Below are 24121 nucleotides of genomic sequence, written 5' to 3'. Positions count from 1 at the left end.
GTCTATAGCCTAAAGACTTATGAAAAGGTATGCTCTATCAATATGGTATTTTGATACTTTATAAAATATAATCACATACTACAATGACTAATTTCAAATTTAGTTCCCTTCCTGTATAATTAAAACAGCTACTATTTATAAAAGTAACTAGATGTTTTCTACTAGAAAGTTATACTATTTGAACATGTTCAAAACTAATTTTCTTATAACTGTGAAATAATTTAGTTGGATCTGTCAAAAAAATATTTATGTCTAAAATTTAAGTACATACCCATCAATCAAAGACTCTTTGAATTTTCTTGTAGACTTTATGTCATCCTTGGGTTTATATCTCTTATTGAGTTGGTTTATCAAGGATTCTGTTGCATCGGTAAATCCTTTCTCTTTCGACTTTTCCCTCTGAAACAATGTATAAGTTACTTTAAGACTCTACCAGTTAACCTTCAAAGGAAAATAAAGGCTGAAAGGAATGTTTAAGAAAAATCTGGTTTTATATATAACTACAAAGAGAAATAAAGCAGGTAAGAAATGATTTAGTAAGTTTGGGCTTTGTTAGGCATTAAATAACACAGGATAAAACTTAACACAGAGAACCATGCAGAGTGCTCTGTAGAGATCAAAAGAAAAGTTCCATCCATGTAAAAATAAATGGAACTAAAATACAACTGTGATAGCATTGCTGAAGGATACAAGGTTAATATACAAAAGTTGACTGCTTTCTTATAAACTAGTGATGAACAACTAGAATTTGAAATTGCATTCCGTTTACATTAGTACTCCCCCCAAAATGAAATACTCAAGTATAAATCTAACAAAACACGTATGAGCTCTATATGAGAAAAACTATATGACGAATGAAGAAAATCAAAGACTCTAAATAAATGGAGAGAAACTTCAGGTTCACAGATAGGAAGGTTAATATTGTCAAGATGTCAGTTCTTCCCAACTGGATCTAGAGTTCATGTAATCTCAACAAAAATCCCATAAGTTATTTTGTGGATATCAACAAAATGATTCTACAATGTACACGGAGAAGCAAGAGACCCAGAATAGCCAATATAATGTTGAAGAACAAAGTTGTCAGATTGACACGACCCTACCTTAAGACTTGCTAAAATGATACAACAATCACTATAGTGTGGTATTGATGAGAGAACAAATAGAATAATAGAACAAAACAGAGAGCAAACAGAGAGCCCAGAAATAAGCCCTCACAGTCATCTGACCTTTGACAAAGGAGCAAAGGCAATGCAATGGAGAAAGGACAGTCTTTTCAGCATACGGCGATGGAATAACTGGACATCCACACATCCACATGCAAAAAAACAAAACAAACAAACCAGAATCCGGACAGACCTTACACCTTTCACAAAAATTAACTTAAAAGGGACCACAGGGGCACCTGGGTGGCTCAGTCAGTTAAGCATCTGACTCTTGATTTTGGCTTAGGTCATCATCTCACAGTTGTGAGATCAAGCCCCACGTCGGGCTCTGCTCTGAGCGTGGTGTCTGCTTGGGATTCTCCATCTCTCCCTCTGCCTCTCTCTCAAACTAAACAAACATTAAAAAAAAAAAAAAAAGGACCATAAACCTAAATGTAAAATAAGCTATAAAACTCCTAGAAGGTAACATAGAAGAAAATCTAGGTGATCTTGGGTTTGGCAATGCCTTTTTGTCTATAACACCAAAAGCACAATCCACAAAACACAAAGTTCGTAAGTAGAACGTCACTAAAATTAAAAACTTCCGTTCTGTAAAAGACACTGTTTAGAAAATGAAAAGATAAGCCATAAACAGAAAATATTTGTGTAACACATATCTGATAAAGGATTTGGACAGGCATACCACAACATACCGTCGGTTTGGTTCTAGATCACTGAGATAAAGCGAGTAATGCATTAAAATGAGTCCAAGGAACTTGGTTTCCCAGCACATATAAAAGTTATGCTTACGCTATACTGCAGCCTATTAAATGCACAATACCATTATGTCTTAAAAAAACAAAGTACATACCTTAATTAAAAAATACTTTAATGCTAAAACATGCTAATCACCCGAGTCTTCAGCAAATGGTAATCTTTTTGCTGGTAGAGGGTTCTGCCTGATCACTGGTGGCTGCTGACTGAATAGGGCGGTGGCTGTTGAGGACTAGGGTGGCTGTGGCCATTTCTTTTTAATTTTTTTTTTTTAACATTTATTTATTTTTGAGACAGAGAGAGACAGAGCATGAACAGGGGAGGGGCAGAGAGAGAGGGAGACACAGAATCCAAAGCAGGCTCCAGGCTCCGAGCTGTCAGCACAGAGCCCGACGCGGGGCTCGAACTCACGGACCGTGAGATCGTGACCTGAGCCGAAGTCGGACGCCCAACCGACCAAGCCACCCAGGCGCCCCTGCCATTTCTTAAAATAAGACAGAGATGAAGTTGGCTGCACTGACTGACTCTCCCTTTCATGGGCGATTCCCATGTAGCATGCAACGCTGCTTCATGGTATTTTACTCACAGCAGAACTTCTTTCAAAAATTGAAGTCAATTTTCTCAAGCGATGCCTATGCTTTTCTCAGCTAAGTTTATGTAATATTCTACATTCTTTGTGGTCAATCTTCCCAGAATCTTCACCAAGAGTAGATTCCATCTCAAGAAACCACTTTCTTTGCTCCTCCATAAGAAGCAACTCCTCATCCATTCAAGTTGACTGTGAGATTGCGGCCATTCAGTCCCCTTTTCAGGCTCCACTTCTAATTCCAGTTCTCCTGCTGTTTCCACCACATCCGTAGCTACTTAGGTACCTCCTTCCTCCACTCAAGTCCTGAATCCCCCAACGTTGTCCATGTAGATTGGAATCAACTCTTCCAAACTCCTGTCAATGTTGATAGTTTGACCTTTTTCCACGAATCATAAATGTTCTTAATGGTATCTCAAATGGTGAATCCTTTCCAGAGGTTTTCAATTTAGTTTACCCAGATCTATCGCAGGAATCACTATCTACAGCAGCTGTAGCCATATGAAATGTATTTCTTAAACAGTAAGACTTGAAAGTAGAAATTACTCTTTGATCCACTGGCTACAGAATGGATGTTGTGTTAGCAGGCATAAAAACGTTAATTTTGTTGTGTATCTCCATCAAAGCTCCTGAGTGACCAGATATAATGTCAGAGAGAAATAATATTTTATTTTTTAAGTGTTTATTGAGAAAGAGAGAAAGAGAGAGGGAGAGGGAGAGGGGGAGGGAGGGAGGGGGAGAGAGAGAGAGAGAGAGAGAGAGAAGAAGAAGAAGAAGAAGAAGAAGAAGAAGAAGAAGAAGAAGAAAGGCAGAGAGGGAGACAGAGAATCCCAGGCAGGCTCCACAGCTGTCAGCACAGAGACCAATGTGGGGATCGAACTCACAAATGGCAAGATCATGACCTGAGCCCAAACCAAGAGTCACACACTTAACTGAGCCACAAAAGTGCCCTGAGAAGTAATAATATTTTTAAAGGAATCATATTTTTCTGAGCGGGTCTCAACAGCAGGCTTACAACATTCAGCAAACTGTGCTATAAACAGATATGCTGTCACCCAGGCTTTGCTGTTCCATTTATAAAGCACAGGCAGAAGGGATTTAGCATGATTCTTAAGGGTCCTAGGATTTTTTACATTAAATGAGCACTGACTTCAACTTCCTATCACCAGCTGCATCAGTTCCTAACAAAAGAGTCAGCCTGTCCTTTGAAGCTCTGATGCCAGACATTGACTTGTCTCTAGCTATCGAAGTCCCAAATGGTACCTTCTTCCAAGATAAGGCTATTTTGTCTACACTGAAAATCCACTGTTTAATGGAGCCAAACTTATTACTTATTTTATTCTGGCTGGATCTTCCAGAGAACTTGCCGCAGCTTCTACGTCAGCACTTGCTGCCTCACCTTGCCCTTTTAGGTTCTAGAGACAGCTTCTTCCCTTAAACTTCATGAACCAACCTCTGCCAGGTTCAACCTTTTCTTACCGCTCGCAGCCTTCATAAAATTGAAGGGAGTTAGGGCCTTGCTCTTAATTAGCCTTTGGCGGAAGAGAATTTGGCGGTTGGTTTGAGCTTCTATCCGGGCCACTAAACTAAAACCTTCTCCAGGTCAGCAGTAAAATGGTTTCACAAGAGGCTGAGCTTTTTGCTTATCTCAGCTTTCTGCTTGCCTTCCTCATTAAACTTAATCCTATTTTTAGCTTTCAACTTCAAGTGAGAGACTGAGAGACGTGTGCCTCTTCCTTTCACAGGAACACGTAGAGACCACGGTAGGGTTATTAACTGGCCAAATTTCACTAATGGCTGTCTCAGGGAATAGGGAGGCCTGAGGGGAGGGAGAGAGACGAGGGAGTGGCCAGTGAGCGGAGCGGAGACGAATGCATTTGTCACGTCTGCCATCTTCTCTGGGTGTGGGGGTGTGGTTGGGTTGTGGCACTTCAATCACAATCGGAACAAAAAACACTGATCACAGATCACCATAACTGATACAATAATAATGAAAAACTTTGAAATATTATGAATATTACCAAAATGTGACAGAGACAAAAGTGAGCAAATGCTGTTAGAAAAACGGCGCCAATACACTTGCTCAATACAGGGTTGCCACAAACCTTCAGTTTGTAAAAAATGCAACATCTACAAAGTGCGATAAAGTCTGGCGTGCCTGTATCGAAATTACACAAACAACTATTGATACTCAACAGTAACAAAGAACTCACTTAAAAAATGAGTAAGAGATCTGAATACGTAATGCACCAAGGAAGACATACAGAGAGTAAATAAAAATATAAAAAGATGCTGAAAATCATAGATCATGAGAAAACTGCAAATTAAAACAAGATACCACTGAGCACATACAACAACAGCTAAAATCCAAAACGCTGACAACACCCAATACTGGCAAGGATGTAGACCAATAGGAACTCTCTCATCTGTTGCTTGGAATGCAAAAATGGTACAGCCACTTTTTCCACTTGGGGAAGACATGCGGTCTCTTACAAAACTAAACACACGATCTAGCAATTCTCCCAAATGAGTTGGAAGCTTACGTCCACCCAAAACCTGCACGTGAATGTTTACAGAAGCTTTATTTATTAAGTGTTAAACCACGGAAGCAACCAAGATGTCCTTTCACAGGTGAACAGGTAAACAAATCTCGGTACACCATGCAATGGGATGTTACTCAGCAGCAAAAAGAAATCAGCCGTCAAGCCCTGAAAAGACACAGAGACACGTCATGGCATGTCGCTGAGTGAAAGAAGCCATCTGAAAAGACTGCATACTATATGGTTCCAATTCTACGACATTCTGGAAAAGGCAAAAGTACTACAGAGACAGCAACAAGATCAGTGATCGACACGAGTTTTAGGAGGGAGGCAGCACAGGGGAAGTGTAGGCAGGAAAATGATTACGTAGGATAACGTAACAGTAGGTACAGGCTGCTATACATCTGTCAAAACACATAGAACATACAACACGATGAATGAACTCTAACCTCAACTACAGGCTTTAGTTAATAATAATGTAATGATGTTGGTACATAATTTGTAACCCATATACCCACTGATGTAAGATGTCAACGACGGGAGAAACTCGGGTGTGGGTGAAGGGGCATATGGGAACTCTGTATACTTATACACCTGAGACTGCTCTAAAAAATCCCATTATTTTAGGGGCATCTGGCTGCCTCAGTTGGTAGAACGTGCGACTCTTGATCACGCAGTTGTGAGTTCAAGCCCCACACTGGGTGTAGCGATTACTTAAAAAAAAAAGTAAAAACGAGTAATACTCTAAAAATGGAAGGACTACAAAGAATTATTATCTGCATAATTTTAGGTAATTTGGCTGAAAGAAAACTCCCTGTAATAAAGACATGAGTTCTCTTGTCTTGACTGTAGTTTTACCTTTCTCAGGGAACCAGGCATACGTTTTGTTTTTAATTATGGTAAAATACAACATGAACATAAATACAAAGTTTACTATTTTAACCATTTTTAAGTTTATGGGTTTGTTTTGTTTTTTAAAGTTTACTTGGGGGGGGGGGGGAGGCAGAGAGAGAGGACCCCAAGCAGGCCCTACGCTGTCAGACACGGGGCTCCACCTCACAAACCGCGAGATCATGACCCGATTCAAAATCAAGAGTCAGATGCTTAACCAACTGAGCCCCCCGGGCGCCCCCAAGTGTATGTTTTTATATGTAACAAAGATAGTAAGTATTACTTACTATCTCTCCTTGAGATTACTTTACTTGTTCTTGAGATTACTTTACTTGGCTTCGAAATGTAGCAAAAATGAACTTCCCATAAAATAGCGAGCGTGTGATTTAAGAACTTCCAGCATAATTAGAGCCAACTTGGGAAATCTGTACCATCGTGCTACAGAGGTTCTATTTCTCTGGATTAACCCAGTAAACAAGAAGCAGAATCGGATGCCTACCTTAAAAAGAGAGTCATCCATGTATGCGAGTGGCAGAAAGTCTTATAACACAGGGAGCACCACTGTGTGAGACTGAAGAGAACTTCCGAAGACAGAAAGTGGATTTTAAAAAATCAGAGCACAGCTTAAAAGACATGATCAGTTTCCATGCTCCCAGGAAAAAACGAGTAGCCGGCTTAGGGAAATTCTGTGGAATGATTCTAAACTGCAAAGAAAACAGCTGAAAATAAAAGCTCAACACTCAGACAAAAAGAACCTACTTTCCCTGGGTCTGAAGGAACTAAATAGCTAAGACTAGAAAGAACAGCATACTAAGAAACATGAAAAAGTGACCCAAAAGGATTTGGTCAAAGAAGAAAGTTGCCAAAGCAGGCAAAGTGAAATACAGATTAAAGACAAAATACAAAGGCCGGTTGAGACAAAGGAAATAATGTCTAATCATAAAAGAACAATCGGAAATTATCTCTTAAGTATCTCATTTGCATGTTGAGATGTCCCAACACATGAACATTTTACATCAGCTCTAGATATTTGGCTATCCACGTATTAATACCACTCTGGATGATAAATGAAAATAGAAGCCTGTAAAACCTGGATCTTCTAAGGAGCAGCGAGGAACAGACTGTATTACTGGCAGTGGAAATGTATTCTAATTACAAAGTTTTCTTAATCTGCAGCTTGACAGCAATGACAAGAAAAAGATTTCCTGTAACTGCTACAAAAAGTAAACTTTCAGCCTAAAGTATGGCGCCGCTCAAACTCCTACTAGAGATGTCCTACAGAGGATTAATCTCACGTAGGAGGTAAAGGCTCCAAAGGGGATGAGCAACAGGACAGAAGATCGACTCCTGCACTCCACCTACATCTTTTCTTGAAAAATCTTGCTAAACTTTGATGCAATAATTCAAGAAATGTAGATGCTACCGTGTGCAAAACTGCTAGGCCGTTCAGGATAACAACGGATAAAACACAATCTTTAAACTCTAAGAGGTTAAAGCGGGAGGAAAAAGAACACACAGACAACCAGTGTTTAAAACAAAGATAAGCACCGTGAGAGAGGCACAGACGGTTGTATACACATGCTCAGAGCACCTGCGGGGCAGAGTGAAGGAGAGCCAATGGGAGGAGACAGGGGGCTGCCGGGTGCTTTCTTGCCACACCCATTTACACACCTGCCTTGCGCCTGCAGGCACACTGGCTCGGTGGGGGCTGGTGCCGGGACAGGTGAGGGAGTCGGGAGGTACTCACTCGCACACTGGAGACCTGAGTTAAAGAACGAGGTCTCACGAATGTTAAATCTGCAGCACTCAAGAAAGCGTCTTTCACTGTCTATGTTATTAGGTAGGCATATTGTAAGTATGCAGAAACCAAACACACTGAAAGCTCACCATTTGTTTTTGTTTCAGATCCCAGGAATTAAGGTCAGACGTTAATCTTTTCCCTGATCTTCTGTGACTTTTCACATTTTTTCTAGGAGAAGGGCTTTTATCACAAATAGCGGTATTCACGTCTTTTGACAATATGTACTTCTTCCTATAGATCAGAGACTCCTCAACGGTCTTATTTAAGAGAACGGATTTGAAAGTAGTTTCAGATTCAATACGCCAATCACTCTGCTTGGTATTTTCAGTGTTTTTCAGCTCTGAACGTTTAGGATGATTTAGTTGTTGCTGACTGTCTCTTTTGCAAACTCCTACTTCCACTTTATCTATTTCGCTATGCTGCGTTGTTTTTTTCTTATGCGGCACCTTTTCTGTGTCTTCACAGTTATCACCAGATGTTGAAGAGGATGATTTCTGTTTAGTAAGTTTTTTGACAATAATACCTAGTGGAAAAATAAAACATTTATCTTTGTGAACTTAATAAACTGGTAACACATAAATTTGTTAACATCAAAGATATTTATTAGACACTTAAAGAAATGAGTATTTCCCTGAGCTACTGTTATATACAGAAAAAACGATGTTTCACCTTGATTGAATGTATCTCCTGATGAAGTACTTGCTCTTTTGTTGTTACATAGATTAACACTTGTTACAGGGGTCCAACATGACCATTTGGAGTTCATTTTATTTCCACAGACGTTGTCCAACACACCAGATAACCTGGAAAATAAAATAGCCTGCTTAACGTATCATAAAACATTAGCCTAGGACTCTGACCTGAGACCTTGATTTTTTTTGTATCTAGTCCATGTTTATCGATGGTCATTTGTTAATAGTCAAGTATGAAAAGATTTTGGTAAGTCATGATGAAAGTTAAAATTTACTCTATAACTGATGAGATTAAAAAATGTTATTACAAAAGGTCTATTATTGCCACTGTTTGATATCTACTAACATGTCTCGTATCTTACATGTACTACTGTGCATTTAAACTAGGTTAAATTTCTTCACATTCATACCTTATTCTTTTAAAAATCCCGTTCATTTTGAGTCAATCTGAAAAAGAGTTCTGTTGGCTGCTATGGAAAAGCAGACTATTCCCCATTGTGCAGTCATAGTAACACATGTGATGACCAGAGCTACAGCCAATACCACCTTCTAAGAATACATGGGCCTTTTCTTTTAAATTTATTTATTACATTAATCTAAAACAACATTCATATATGCTGACTTACTTGATGGTTTTTGATACTTACACAGGTTTATCTTTTTTTCCCACGGTCTGTGAATCAGGAACAGCATCCTGCAGTTTATCTAAATAAAACCAAAATTATGGCATTTTCAGTTTTGTATGCAGCTGGCAGGGTAAAATAGGAGTCGGTATACAATTTGATCAAGGTTCACATATTAGGAAGGAGAGACTGATGTTCTTGGAAATAGAGACTGTAGAATATCTTCCTGTAACCTCTAAGTTTCTAAATGCATAAAGCCAAATGCATTCATTATGAATCTTTCTTTTTCAAATCAACGAAAGTCAGTGGAATTAAAGGAAAATATGAAAAGAATATTTTTATAAATATTATAAATATGATATACATAAATATATAAATTTTATAAATATATATTCTAATATTATAATATAATATTATAAAAAGAATAAAATATTTTTTAAAGAGAAAGTAAAATTAAATTTAAGAAGTACTTACTAAAATTTTGGTTTAGGAATTCAGTGTCCTTGTTTTCCGTCTTCTCTACAGCTTTAGCAGTTTTGATATGCTATGAAACATAGGGGACATGTTAATGTTAATTTACAAGGTATTATATGAAAACAACCCTTAAAAGTCACCGTGTTAATGTTTAAAACCTTTAAAATAAATTTGCCTTGCTATTAAAAGTTGGATAGTACTTCTACTGTTTCATAAAGATGATGCCCATTCCAGAATATTGCTTATCCTAAAACACAAGAAAACCATTTTCATTGCAGACAAGGCAGAAGATTCTACAAATTTTCTGGACTCATCCAGGGCTAGTACAGTAATTCAGCTTCCACCTGTAGCCGACACTTTCTAGAATCGCCACGGCACATCTACTGCTCTGCAGCTGCTCTCACAGCCTGCACCTATTCTGGTCTTTTCACTAACATGCCTAAAAGATTGGGAGGTTACGAAACATTAAAGGATTTGGTAAAGTTGTGGCCATTGGGCAGGCGACTTCTTGCCTACACCAAGCTTCCTTCTTTCCATAGCCACAGATGCACATGTACCCAGATCAAATAAAAACCTGCCATGACTATCAGAAAAACACACCCTACAGGCTGGGACATCGTGCCTCGTCCTGCCTGTCTCCCCTACTGAATCCGGCCAGTGGGTCTCTAAGTCGCGAGAGGAGCAGTGGGAACACGTGCTGGTGCGTTTGGTTGTCACGAGGACTGAAGGGCTCCCTGACGAAAAACCACAGGCCTAGAACACTCAGGACCATGCCACACCACTGAATGAATGACAGTGCCCGGATTAAGGAACACTTAGCCTGGAAATCGGAACAACTCCTTCTGACTCTTTTCTTAGTACCGTTTATCATTCTGCCACATACCATTTCATCTTTCCTAAACCCACCACCTATTCTTTTTTACTGCAGTAACAAGGCTGTTAAGCTTTGCTGGAGAAAATTACACATATTTCTGAACTAATACATGTGATAGAATTCAGCCTTAAATTTAGAAGGCCTTCACTTTGCCTCACACCTTTACTTACTCTTCCTTCTCTCCATTATCTCTTAGTAGCTATTTCAATCTTTACAGGTCTCTGAGCCTCTCCTGCAACATAATGCAATAGAAATTCACCAAGCTCACCTGACACTTCAGAGAAAACAGACCTGTTAGGTGCTCCTCATCTACAAACTTAACTTACCTGCATCTCTCATTACCTCCTACATCTCCCAGGAAATAACTTTCTTTTACCTATTCTCTTATCTGTTGTTCTTCAAGAGCATTTCCTGGTCTTCACCCACGCCTCCAGCTCTGGGGCTAGGCACCTGCCCCTCCATTAGGTCCCTACTGCTTCCTTTATGTGCAGTCTGAGAACATTTAGACAATATTATAATTATCTTATTAATCTATCTAATTTCCACAATAGACTTTGAGATACTTAAGGACAGAGTCCACTTGTATTTTACATTTCTAGCAGACACTAACTTGTGTGTGTGTGTGTGTATATATATATATATATATATATATATATATACACATATATGTATATATATACACGTATATATATGGTATATACTATATATATAGTATATATATGTATAGTATATATGTATATACTATACATATATACGTATATATATGTATAGTATATATACATATATATACTACATATATTATATACATATACTATATATATAGTATATATATATATAGTAATATTTTCAACAAAGTGAGATACTACTTGCAAAAGAAATTAGCTCAATATGTATTTCTATAGTAACTTGATAAAATTAATTTTTTAAAATGTGGTCAAAGTAAAATTACTTTGTCTGTATTATCTCTGCTCTTTCTTTCTTCAGATGGTCTGGATGTAAGTGATTCAGCATTATCCACCCCACTTTCGGATGTTTTAGGAATATCAGGTTTTTCCGCAGAACTCATCATGTGCAGCGGTGGTTTAACTCTTCCTCTTCGTGGTGTTGCTAAAAAGGAGGACAAAGGACTGCATTATCTGTAGGGTTTTAAACATGACATATTGCGGGGCACCTGTGTGGCGCAGTCGATTAGGCGTCCGACTCTTTGGTCTCAGCTCAGATCATGATCCACAGTTCATGAGTTTGAGCCCCATACTGGGCTCTGTGCTGATGGTGCAGAGCCTGCTTGGGATTCTGTTTCTCCTTCTCTCTGCCCCTACCCCGTGTGTACTCTCTCTCTCTCTCAAAATAAAATTTTTAAAATTACATATGCTATTACTGAGGCACTTTTTAGATGAGGAATGTAAAAAAGGGAGGTGCTGGGATGGGCCCAAGACTTCTGGTTTAGATGAATAAGTGGATACAGATGCCATTTACCAAGGTAAAAAAATGGACAAAAAACTAGCAGGGAGGGTGGAAAAATCAATTTATTTGGGACCTGTTAAAATTGAGGAGCCTGTTGGATATTAGACAATTGCCCAGGAGGCAACTGGATTTTGGGAACAGAAGGTCACTATTAAATTGTCATAAGACTAATAATAAATATGACTGTTTTATAGCAGCTAGTACGTAGCATTATGTTTTCATTTTTATTCAGCTCTTAGTATGTACCAGCACTGTCTAAATGTTTCACAATATTCCTCATTGAATGAATGATTTTCATTTTGTCTTCTAAACAACTTGATGAGGTAGACACTTTAGCTCCACTTAAAGAAAACTGGTTCTAAACTCACCTGGAGGATAATCTGTACAAAGTACACACCTGGGAGCAGGGGAACAAGCCCAAGCAGCCCGAGGGACACAATGTTTTAGCTGCTATGTTATGGCTGACTCCCGCTTAAATTACAAGTTATTAATCTGGGTATTAATATTTTGAATAATGCTTATATGTTAATACCCGTCAGACCTTTCTTCGAAATTTGAAATTTCTTGGCAATTAGAAGACGTTTGTGGTTTGTATCTTAACAATTTCCATATCTCTAACTTATCCTCTGTGTAAATTAAATCCCCAGAATATCTCTGAATTAAAAAATGCCTGCTTTAAAGATAGAATAGTGTCTGGGGCACCTGGGTGGCTCAATCGGTTAAGGGTCCGACTTCAGCTCAGGTCATGATCTCGTGGTTTGTGAGTTCAAGCTCCACATCAGGCTCACTGCTGTCACCCTGTCAGCGCAGAGCCCACTTCAGATCCTCTGTCCCCCTCTCTCTGCCCCTCCCCTGCTTGTGGTCTTTCAAAAATAAACACATTAAAAAAAAGTGTGTATATATATATATATATATATATGCACAAAAATATGGACATATATATAAATATGTATGTTAGAAATCTTTCAAGAATATAAAACTTACATGTGTTGATTAAAAGTATTGGGCTTCTCACAGTGTATCTATCTGCACCAGGAATAATCATTGATGCTTCAGACATTTTTCTTTTGCTAGGAGTAATTATCTGAAACCATGAGAAGCAGCCACAGTAAACACACATCCTCTTTTGAAATGAACTGTCCTACAATTGTATTCATAACATTTACCTTGACTACACCCAAAAGACATATGGTATTTTATACATGACATCGTATCGAGAAATTTCTGTTTTAGGCTGACTTGAGAGGTTCTATCCTAAATATTTGGTATTGAATAGGTAGCCCAAACAAGGAACGTTGTTTTAAAAAGTATTTATAGAGGGACACTGGGTGCCTCAGTCAGTTCAGCGTCCGACTCTTGATTTCTGCTCAGGTCGTGATCTCACGGTTTGTGAGTTCAAGCCCCATGTCAGGTTCTACACTGACAGCATAAAGCCTGCTTGGGATTCTCTCTCTCCCTCTCTCTCTCTCTCTGCCCCTCCCCTGCTCGCATGCTCTCTAAGAACTAATTTTTAAAAAGGAGTTATAGAGTATCCAGATATATGGAATACAGCACCTTTATATACCAGCTGAAAATATTTTACTGATACTGGGTGTATCTTACAACCAATGGCTCAGTTTCTTATTCTATTTCAGGGCGTGATGTTTGGATACAGACTTAGGCGAATTTGTTTGTGAATGCCTTCATAATGTTCAGCATTCCTCAAAACTTTCACATATTTTAAAAAAATTGTGTTAATAATCTGTGGAGACCAAACTGACTTTGGAGTAAAGGTAGCTACAGGAATTCAGAGACTCAGCAGCACACGCACGAGCTAGTGGCTCTGATAAAGATGCACATTTTCTGACTTCATTCTAGAGTGACTGAACAGAGGGAGGCAAGCAGAGGCAAGGGCTGCAGGAACAGGAGTTTCAGGGGGCGTCATTTAAAGGAGGAGATGATGAAAAACTGCAAAGAGGCAGAGGAGAACTGTGTTGTTGTTGTTTTTTAAAGGCACCTGCCCCTGAGACTAAAAAAAAATACTGCAGGTATTTTAATAGGTATGTAAATGGGGTGAGAAGGAAAGGGGGAAAGGAGAGGAAAAGGGGGAATTCTAAGATCAACCAGAAAACAAACTACTGAACCAATGGATTCTTGTGCAAAGAAGGATAGTTCCTAGCGGCATAGTGAATGGGACCTGGAAAGTTACTTATTCATATAAACGCTTCACAGTTAATTCTGAACGAAAACGCAGTGGGTATTTCACAACGGTGCAATGTTTTTTAGAGAGATCTTTTCCAGAGTTTATGACTTACTGAGTTTAAGGTGGGGGTCCTAAGAATTTTAAATAACTACTCAAGGTACAACTTGGATATAAAAGGCACAGCACTGCCAAGTAGTATTCCATTGTATATATAAACCACATCTTCTTTATTCATTTGAAATCTGGCCATTTGTAGCAACGTGGATGGAACTGGAGGGTATTATGCTAAGTGAAATAAGTCAGTTAGAGAAAGATATCATATGTTTTCACCCATATGTGGATCTTGAGAAACTTAACAGAAGACCATGGGGGGAAGGGGAAAAAAAGTTACAGAGAGGGAGGGAGGCAAACCGTAAGAGACTCTTGGATACTGAGAACACGCTGAGGATTGATGGGGGAGTGGGGGAGAGGGGAAAATGGGGGATGGGCATCGAGGAGGGCACCTGTTGGGATGAACACTGGGTGTTGTATGGAAACCAATTTGACTATAAATTATATTACATTAAAAAAAAAACCCAAAAGGCACAGCAAATGGCTTTTATAACTGAATTGTCTAAGGAAAACTGACATTTCACTTAATGAAGAAACAAGACTAACGGGAAAGGACAGCAACACCAACACGTCGAAGTGTATGGGGGAGCCTGTGAGAGTTCCAGTTGTGTAAAGGTGAGAAGTTAGTAAAAAATGCAGCAGGAAAAGGTCCATGAAGAGAAGTGAAATTAATCATCAAGCCTTGCAAACATAAGGGCCAGGGAGAAATGGGGAAAAGTGGAAAAAAAAGGACACACAACACGGATGAACGTAGAGGCACAAAAATTAGTGCGACATAAGAAAGAGGCAGTAAAGCAACTGACCTTACTCATAAAGTGGTCTTTAGAGTAAAAAGGAGACGTAGAAGGTCCCAGAATGGAGTCCAAGTTTAGATGCAGGAAGGTAAACACAGAGATCACAAAGTTTCTGAGCAGAAGAATGCTACCAGGATGCCGGTACTAAGAAAAGCATGGGACACCACAAGGGGTAGCTCACAGGATGAAGCAACCGTGTCCAAGAACAGTGAGGGGGTGGCTGCATTAAGCCAGGTATGCGAAGATGAGCAACAGTGAAGGGCGTGAGGAGGAAAGGACTTGAGAGATGCTGTGAAAGGACCAGCGCTGGTACCTCGGTCCTAGGTGTGACAGGAGAGGAGGCTGGATTCAGGACGCCATCTAAACGCTAACGGTAGCCTTACTGGAGTATGCAGACAGATGCAAATTTGACACAAAAGATAAAAGAGTTTGAAGTTAGACTTTAGGAAAAGACTTGGAGGGACACACCAAGGGAAACATTAGAAGAGTGAGGCGTCACTGTGGCACTCTGAAGAGAGGTCTGGTACATTTCAAGAGTTTACACTGGGCACGTGAAGGAGCTCTGTAAGCGAGAAGGCACAGACGTGTTCAGGAGGCTGAGCCACGCTTTTAGAGCGAATCTACATCCAGAATGTAGGGAGGGAAAGTACCTCCAACGTAGTGACAGAGTAGGGAGACAATTAAAATGCTAGCAGAAATCGGAGGAGGAGAGGACAATAGGAAAGACAGGGCTGTTGGCCATGTCAAGTGTCACAGCGAGGGAAGAAGGTGGAGTGCTGGTTCTGTTGAGTGTGGCCTAGAAGGGAGTCTCAACGAGCAGGAGGAGGAGGAGGACGGGGAGGAGGAGGAGGAGGAGGAGGAGGAGGAGGAGGAGGAAGAGCTTAATACTTTGCTTTCTGTCCTTGTGTGAGTAAAGAGACACTGCATTATAGATTTGTGTTCTGCATAAGGCCAAAAGCAAATACAAAACAGAGGGGATAAATGTAAAAAGTGGTAGTTACTCTCTTACCCTTACACATAAACAGAATTGCTAAAGCACAATGCTTTTGTTTGCATTTGTAAAAGGCAGGGGAAAATACTCTGAAATGTTATTGATGACGACCATTAATGTAAACTCTAGATGCCTTTTTCTATAATTACATATAGCAATGATTTGATCTATGCCGTTTTACAAACAACTATTTTGACACCATATTTACCCCAAGCTGACTATTCTTTCTGTCCCCTTGATTGCTGTTCTTGATACATTTTGGAGGTTTAGCGAAGTCCTTTTGGGAGTTAGGTTTTTCCTTCAAACTAATGATTTCCTCTTCCATGGGTGAGATTTGACTTTCTGGCACCAGAATCTGTTGGGGAGAATGTGGAAAAAAGTATTTCAAACTCCAAACCACACAAAGTTCTCAAAAATCACTGGATGTCTTAATCAAGTGCCTACTCATCCCACACTTGCATCAATTCTTTCTGTCTTCCATGTACTTAGTCCTACAGATTGACCCAACAAAAAAGCATCCACGTTTCAAATGTCAACAGACATAAAACCAACTTTGGCATTAGAGGCAGGACATATACTTCTAATTTTTAAAGTTATCAAAACTACTAATAACTATCTTCTGTACTAAAATAATAACACACTTTAAAAATCCCATACATCTTATTGGGGCACTCTCTATGCTGAGACAAGATATCTTTTAGATACTCACCCTCCAACATCATACTGTCCTATTACTTATGGGTCAGCTTAGCCCAGTGATAAAAATCAAGTAAGTCAGACACATACCTGTGATCCACTTGCATCAAAAATTACATGCACAGATGTTTTGGCAACGGAAATACCTTGTTTTCTGGTAAATTCCTAAAATTAATTCAAAGAGATGTCATTTTCTCTCAGTTCCTTCTATTTGAATGCAATTATCTCCTGTTTCCTTTCAAAACTGCTGTATTATCTCAAATCATTATTTTGCGTACGTAAATACCCTTCTCAGAATACCATAATGTCTCTTCACTAATCAGTCTTCCTAGCCTGCCATTTTGGTGAGGGTCCCTCAGAAACATAGTCTCTTTTTCTTTATCATAAATCTTTCCCACAGCTATAAACTGAATGTGTCCCCCCCCCCCCAAATTCACATATTGAAACCTAATCCCCAAGAGATGGTATTAGGAGGTGGGGCCTTTGGGAGGTTGAGTGGGTTATCAGGGCAGGGCCCTCATGAATGGGATCAGTGCCCTCATGAGACCCCAAAGAGCTCCTTCATCCCCTTCTGCCATGTGAGGACACGGCGAGAAGCTAGCCACTGTGAACCAGCAAGTGGGCCCTTACCAGAAAATAAGTCTGCTAGCACCCGATCTTGGACTTCTAGCCTCCAGAACTATGAGAAGTCAATGTGTGTCACTGAAACCACCAAGTGTATGGTATTTTTGTTACCGCAGCCTGCACAGACTAAGACATGCATTACCCAAGCTTGCCAACGGGATATCTCCCTCAAACTTAACATGACTTTTCACCTTATGAACTCATGATGTCTTCCACAATTCTAGAAAGCACCTTATCTAAATTACACCCATCAATTTCCAAAGCCATTTCAAGCCCCGTCTCCAAAGCCTTTCCTTTAAGTCTCTTAACGAGCATTCTCTTTCCTCAACTTCTATACCCCATTTTCCCTATGCCACTCATTCACTTCTTCTGGGGTACAGTCTGCAATTCTCACAATGTTTACTATCGTAAAAACAGGGTTTTGTCCCAATTCACTTTTTAAACACCTAGCAGGAATTTTGTTAGATGTTTTGAGTACTGCAGCTTATTTTGTGATCTGAGATTCTAAACAGGCGTCTCAAGGATACAACTAACAATCTGATGGCTATTCCACATTACAAATTTTAAAAACTAAAATCTACATGTCATTTTAAGAATTCTAGGGGGAAAAAAAACAATCAATGAAACTTATAGCCCCAAATAACTAAAAGTTTCCAGAATTATGAAAATAAATATTTATTTAAAAGAATTTGATGAAAGTATGTATTAAAAAGAATTAAAACACTTACCCTGTATTTATTTGCACCCAAAATTTTTTGTGTCACACTAGCAATTTCCAATGATGCATCAAAATACAGAAGCAATTCTTTCCCTTCTCTTTTACTAATTTTTACTGTATTTTTCAAGACTATGGTCAGTAGCTTCTTCGATTCTCTCACTGCACATAGACAAATCATACTGATTAGTTTACATTCATTTCTATGCTGCCACTCTATCGGTACAGTATAAATAAGAAAGTCATGCAGCATATTCATTAAATCGAGATAATATTAACTTCTGGATCTAACAATATTTAATTAATTCTGGGACGAACTATGCAAACAAATCAATTCAATTTATTTTTCCGAGTCTTCTGATCGATGAGTTACAGACTAATAACTCATAAGCTAAAGCCGTAAATATGTTTTGGACACTCACAGGTTCTTAGTAAATATTTCTGGAACACATCTAAGGGAACTATTTGCTTAACTTAAAAGACGCAAACAAAATAACTTCAATTCCATACATAAATAAGTATATTTTTAGGCAAAAGCATCTATTCAAACATTTCTGTTAAAGCCAGTTGTTACAAACAAGTTGACAGTCAACAACGGTCAAAAAACTCGAGTGCCAGGAAACTGAAGAAGAATACGGTGCAATTCCTCATGAATTCACTGATCCAGTGAAAACAGTTAGTGCCAGTGTGTAAGAGGGATTTAGCTCCCTTCGGAATCACTTGGCATCCAACCCAAGTGCCTGTAGTATGGACTACAGGCCACCAGGGTCCTGTCCTACTCTGCCAGCGCTCCTGTTGACTGGCAAGTCGTCACACCTGCCCCCAGTGTACACTTTGGGGCAGGAGGAAAACACCCTGATGGAAATGGAGCACACCACGTAGAAAAATTTCTCTACATCAGGGAAAGCTCTACCGGCTACTCCATGACCTAACCCACGGGATAACGGTCTCCATTGGCTATAAAATTCTGATTGCTATGAGGCTTACTCAAGCAGAAGATGGGTTGTTTTTGCAACGATATGGTCATGAAAGCTTCCAGAGTAACATCTGTCATGGTAATAAGAATTATTAATGGCTTGAAGACAGTGGTGACAGTCTCTGATTTAAAGAGTGCGGTGGTTTTATTTTGGGGAAAAAAAGTCATGTGTGTCAACAGGAACAGGTATTCAGACTTTAGAGATGAAAGTTTTGGTGACTTTGAAGACAATAATGTTTTGAATGCTGATGATGAATATTAGAAAATTTATAATCCTGATGTATATTTTTGCTGGTTATTGTATCGCTCTGATCTTTTTCTGCAGCTTGCTATGAACTAGTAAATGAAACATTTACTTCGCTGCTTACATAACCATGGTATTAGAAATTACTTCAAATGTTGCTGAATGCTTTGTGCCTTTATGTGCAAAGTATCCTCCACATATATTGTAACTATATAAGAATTAGTTGATATTTGTTATCTTTTATTGTCAGCTTTGTTGAAACTTCTGATATTTCCTTTGACTGCGTGGACTATGTCATGGCTTGTTTTTAATTAGCAATATTACTGAGATATCAGAAAAGTCATTTTATTGCTTGCTAAAGAATCCAAGTATTTACAGATAAACATATCTGGACCTTATGTTATCTACATACCCAGAGGAGATTCCAATACACTACAGGTACATGAATATAATATGTTTTCTCCTGCAAAGGCATTTAAAAAATTTTTAAGATCGTCCACGGAGACTAAATGAATAAAAATTCTTACATATTATATACAAAAGGGTCTAACTGCATGCACCCCATTGTGCTGCCTCCTCATCCCCTAGTCTGCAAGTATACTAACTGATCTCCAGGTTTTGCTTTTTTTGTTGTTTTTTTGTTTTTTACTTCTATGGGTGCCATTCATGTAAAAATTCGGTCTTGCCTGCTCCATACAGGTTACATTAGATTACCACATTATTATGAAGGATATTAAAGGATACAAACAAACAGCCAGGTGGAGAGATAAGTAGCGTGAGGTCTGGAAGGGTCCGGAGACAGGAGCTCCTATCCCTGTGAATTTTAGGTTGTACCACCCTCCTGGCACAATGATACATTCTTATTCACCAATCAGGAAGCCCCCCCCCCCAAACACTTTTAATCCACATATAAAGAACTTAATTTTTTTTATAAAAGTATCCTCGTAAAATCAGGATGAGTTTTATATCGGAAAATCTTAAAAATCAACTTCAAGTTATGCTATTAAAACAATGAAAATAACTTTTTTTTTGCCCAATTATGTGCAGCTACACTTGGCAAGATGCAAGACACAACCGCATTAAGAAGTGGCAGCAGTGATTGGTGTGAAAATAGAGGAGAGAGAAGAAATTGAAAAGATTTTAAGAGACAGTAAAAAATGGATGTGGAAAAAGATCAGTTAAGGGAAGGAAATGATCAAGAGTGGCTTCTGTATGGGGCGGGGGGAGCTGGAAGGTTATCCTACCATTTGTCAAAACAGGAAATAAAGAAGGAGTTTGGCGGGATAGAATCATGAGTTTAGTTTTATTTTTATCAATTTTAAGTTTATTTAAATTCCAGTTAGTTAACACACAGTGTAGCGTTGGTTTCAGTGATTCATCACTTACATATAACACCAATTGGTCAACACAACAGTGCCCGCCTTAATGCCCATCCCCCATATAGCCCATCCGCTCACCTACTTCCCCTCCAGCAACCCTCAGTTTGTTCTCTGTATTTAAGAGCCTCTGGGGGCGCCTGGGTGGCTCAGTCGGTTAAGCGTCCGACTTCGGCTCGGGTCATGATCTCACGGTTCGTGGGTTCGAGCCCCGCGTCGGGCTCTGGGGCTGACAGCTCAGAGCCTGGACCCCGCTTCAGATTCTGTGTCTCCCTCTGTCTGCCCCTCCACTGCTTGCACTCTGTCTCTTGCATCGTCTCAAAAATAAATAAACATTTAAAAAAAAAGAAAAAAAAAAAGAGCCTCTGGTGGCTTGCCCCCGTCTCTGTTTTTATCTTAGTTTTTCTTCCCTTCCCCTACATTCATCTGCTGCGTTTCTTAAATTCCACATATGAGTGAGTTAGGGTTAGGGTTATTTGTCTGACTTATTTTGTTTAGCATCATACATTCTAGTTCCATCCATGTTGTTGCAAATGGCAAGATTTCATTCTTTTTGATGCTGAGTAATGTTCCATTGTGTGTGTGTGTGTGTGTGTGTGTGTACCACATTTTCTTTATCCATACATTGGTCAATGGACATGTGGGCTCTTTCCATAATTTGGCTATTGTTGACAGGGCTGCTACGAACATCAGGGTGCATGTGCCTCTTCAGAGCAGCATTTTTGTATCCTTTGGATAAATACCTACTAGTGTATTCCTAGGTCTTAGGGTAGTTCTATTTTTAATTGAGTTTAGTTTTAGACGTGGGTTTAGATATTTTAGACATCTGCAAAAACGTAAAGGTGGGAGAGTTTATTGCTCACATCTCTATCTAGAGCTTAGTGAAGAAATTAGGAAAAAAGATTCAAAACTCAAAGTGTGGTCAACAGTGTCAACTGTAAGGGAAGGGTCAGTACGAGGACTGCAAGTGTGCAAACTGATACTAATAATAAAGTTTATTGTTTGGACATCTAAGATTCGGTGGAGTGGGACGGAAAACAGAATGTAGTAAGAGCAGGACTGAAAAGCGGGAGAGAAAAGATTTAGTGAAAACGCTCATAGTTGGCTATAAATGGAAAGAGTAAGAGGGCTAGAGGAAGACAGAGGATGCAAGTAGGTTTTGTGTCTTAAAAGACAGTAGCATATGTATCATAAAAATGTGGGTACCATAAAAACATGAGATGTGAGGGGCACCCGGGTGGCTGAGTCCATTAAATGTGCAACTCTCGATCTTGGCTCAGGTCATGATCTGACTCATACTGCAAAGTTTCTGGCGCACGCCAAAGCAAAACAACAACGACAGACAGACAGACTAAAAACTTGGTTGTGCACCTGACAGCAAAGGCACAAAAGCCAGGACGCAAAAATGGAAGTTCCCGTGCTACACATAAGAGGGTGTAACATTACACACTATCGAGCTAAAGAGGCACAAAATAAACCCCAAGTCAACCACTGAAGGGGGTATAAAGCCAACAAAAGAGACATAATGAAATCACTGGGAAAATCAGTTAATACCAAAGAAGAAAGAGAGAAAAACAAACATGGCAGAAGGAGTGGTAGGGAGAAAAAACAAGAGCTAGCTGGTAAAGTTAAAGCGTATTCAAAATCACATCACACACCGTAATTCAAAGGCAGACATTGTCAAATTGCATTTCAAAAACAATGCCTTTAGTGTGTGATGCCTACAAGTAACCCACATTAAATAGACAAAAATGAGTTAAAAATAAAGAAAGATATGCCATGCCATAATTAACCAACAGAAAGCTGGAGAAGGTATCTTAATATTAAAGTAGATTACAGAGCAAAGAATTTCACTAGAGGAAGAACAGGGTCATTTCATAAAGATCAAGGGGTCAATTTAACAAGAAAAGATTCTACTACATGTCTATACAACCAATCGTAGAGAGTGAAAATACCTGAGGCAAAAAATGATAGAACTCAACAGGAAAAAAATCACAATTACAATGGTGACTTCCATACCCCCCTCTCAGTAACACAGGACAAGCGGATGAACAGGATATGTAAGACTCAAACGACACTGTCAACCCACCCTCCCACCCAACAACAGAATGCCCATTCCTTTCAAGTGCACACAGAAGATTTATCATTACAGACCACATGCTGGGTCATAAAATAAGTGTCGAGATTTTTAAAAGGATTCTCAAACCATACAAAGTATGCCCTCTAATAACAATGAAATAGTTATCTCTGAAATCCCAAATACATGGACTCTACATAAAAAATTTCTAAACAAAACTATGGGTCAAAAAAGAAATCAAAAGAAAAATCTTAAAGAATCAGATTAATGAAAATGGAAATACAACATATGGTAATTTGCAGGATGCTGCTAGCAAGTACTCGGGGAGAATTTAAAGCTGTAAATTGTAAATGGCAGGACACCTGGTTGGCTCAGTTAGTCGGCTGAGCGTCTGACTCTTGGTCTTGGCTCAGGTCATCTTCCCAGCGTCGTGAGACTGAGCCCTGTGTCTAGCTCCACATTGGGCCCCTGCATCAGGCTCTGCACTGAGCATGGAGCCTGCTTGCGATTCTCTCTCTCTCTTCCTCTGCCCCTCTCCCTTCCTCTCTAAAATAAAACATAAATAAAAATTTTAAAAGCATCTTCATAAAGTACAATACAATAAAGCTGAAATGGCTATACTAGAAGAATAAACAGTCTCAGGTCAATGACTTCAGCTTCCACCCTGAGACACCAGAAACAGAAAGGCAAATTAAAACTAAAGTAAGCTGAAAATAAAGAAACAAGAAACATGAGAGCAGAGGTCAGCAAGATTGAAAACAGGAAAACAAAAGAGAAAAATCAATAAAACCAAGGGCTGGTTCTTTGACAGTATCAATAAATCGATACTCTCCTTTCATCAGACTCATCAGGAAAAAAAGATACAAGTTATGAACATCAGAAGTGACAGAGAGGCCATCATTGTAGTCTACAGACAGTAAAGACAGGAAGGGGCCACAATAAACCACTTAACACCAATAAATCTGATAATATGGATGAAATGGAGAGATTACGAGACACAAATTATCAGTTTACTCAGGAAGAAATAGGTACCACGAAAAACCCCTTAGTTATTAAATAAACTGAATTTGTGGTTAAGAGCCTTCACAACAAAGAAAGGTGCAAATACTAGCAAGTAGTTAAGAAAGAAACAATACCAATTTTACACACATTCTTGTAGAAAACTGAAAACTACGCAGTGCCTGGGTGGCTCAGTCGGTCAAGTGTCCAGCTCCGGATTTTGGCTCAGGCCATGATCTTGCAGTTCGTGAGCTCAAGCCCCATACCGGGCAGGCTCTGTGCCAGCAGCATGGAGCCTGCTTGGGATTCTCTCTCTCTCTCTCTCTCTCTCTCTCTCTCTCTCTCTCTCTCTCTCTGCCTCTCTCTGCTCCCCTCTGCTTGTGCCCACTCTCAAAATAAATAAACTTAAAAACAAAAAAGAAACCTGAAGACTATGGAAAACTTGCCAATTCATTCCGTGAGGCTAGTAACACTG

The 24121-nt window shown here is 39.3% G+C and overlaps 1 protein-coding gene across 8 annotated transcripts in view; it reads right to left on the bottom strand.

Moving 5' to 3' along the window:
* Positions 1–24121, bottom strand: part of SYCP2 (synaptonemal complex protein 2) — an 89552-nt gene that overhangs the window by 29693 nt on the left and 35738 nt on the right. For all 8 annotated transcript variants that reach the window (XM_047852200.1, XM_047852196.1, XM_047852197.1 and 5 more), the window contains 10 exons: positions 17988–18136; positions 16726–16800; positions 16148–16294; positions 12846–12945; positions 11347–11504; positions 9524–9593; positions 9074–9131; positions 8404–8537; positions 7821–8257; positions 272–399 (listed from right to left, as the gene is read on the bottom strand). In XM_047852200.1, the coding sequence (XP_047708156.1) occupies positions 272–399; positions 7821–8257; positions 8404–8537; positions 9074–9131; positions 9524–9593; positions 11347–11504; positions 12846–12945; positions 16148–16294; positions 16726–16800; positions 17988–18136 (1456 nt within the window). The remainder of the gene's footprint in view (positions 1–271; positions 400–7820; positions 8258–8403; positions 8538–9073; positions 9132–9523; positions 9594–11346; positions 11505–12845; positions 12946–16147; positions 16295–16725; positions 16801–17987; positions 18137–24121) is intronic.

Source organism: Prionailurus viverrinus, chromosome A3 (genome assembly GCF_022837055.1).
Source record: "Prionailurus viverrinus isolate Anna chromosome A3, UM_Priviv_1.0, whole genome shotgun sequence".
NCBI classification, from domain to species: domain Eukaryota; kingdom Metazoa; phylum Chordata; class Mammalia; order Carnivora; family Felidae; genus Prionailurus; species Prionailurus viverrinus.
This window is presented reverse-complemented; position numbering and strand designations above follow the sequence as displayed.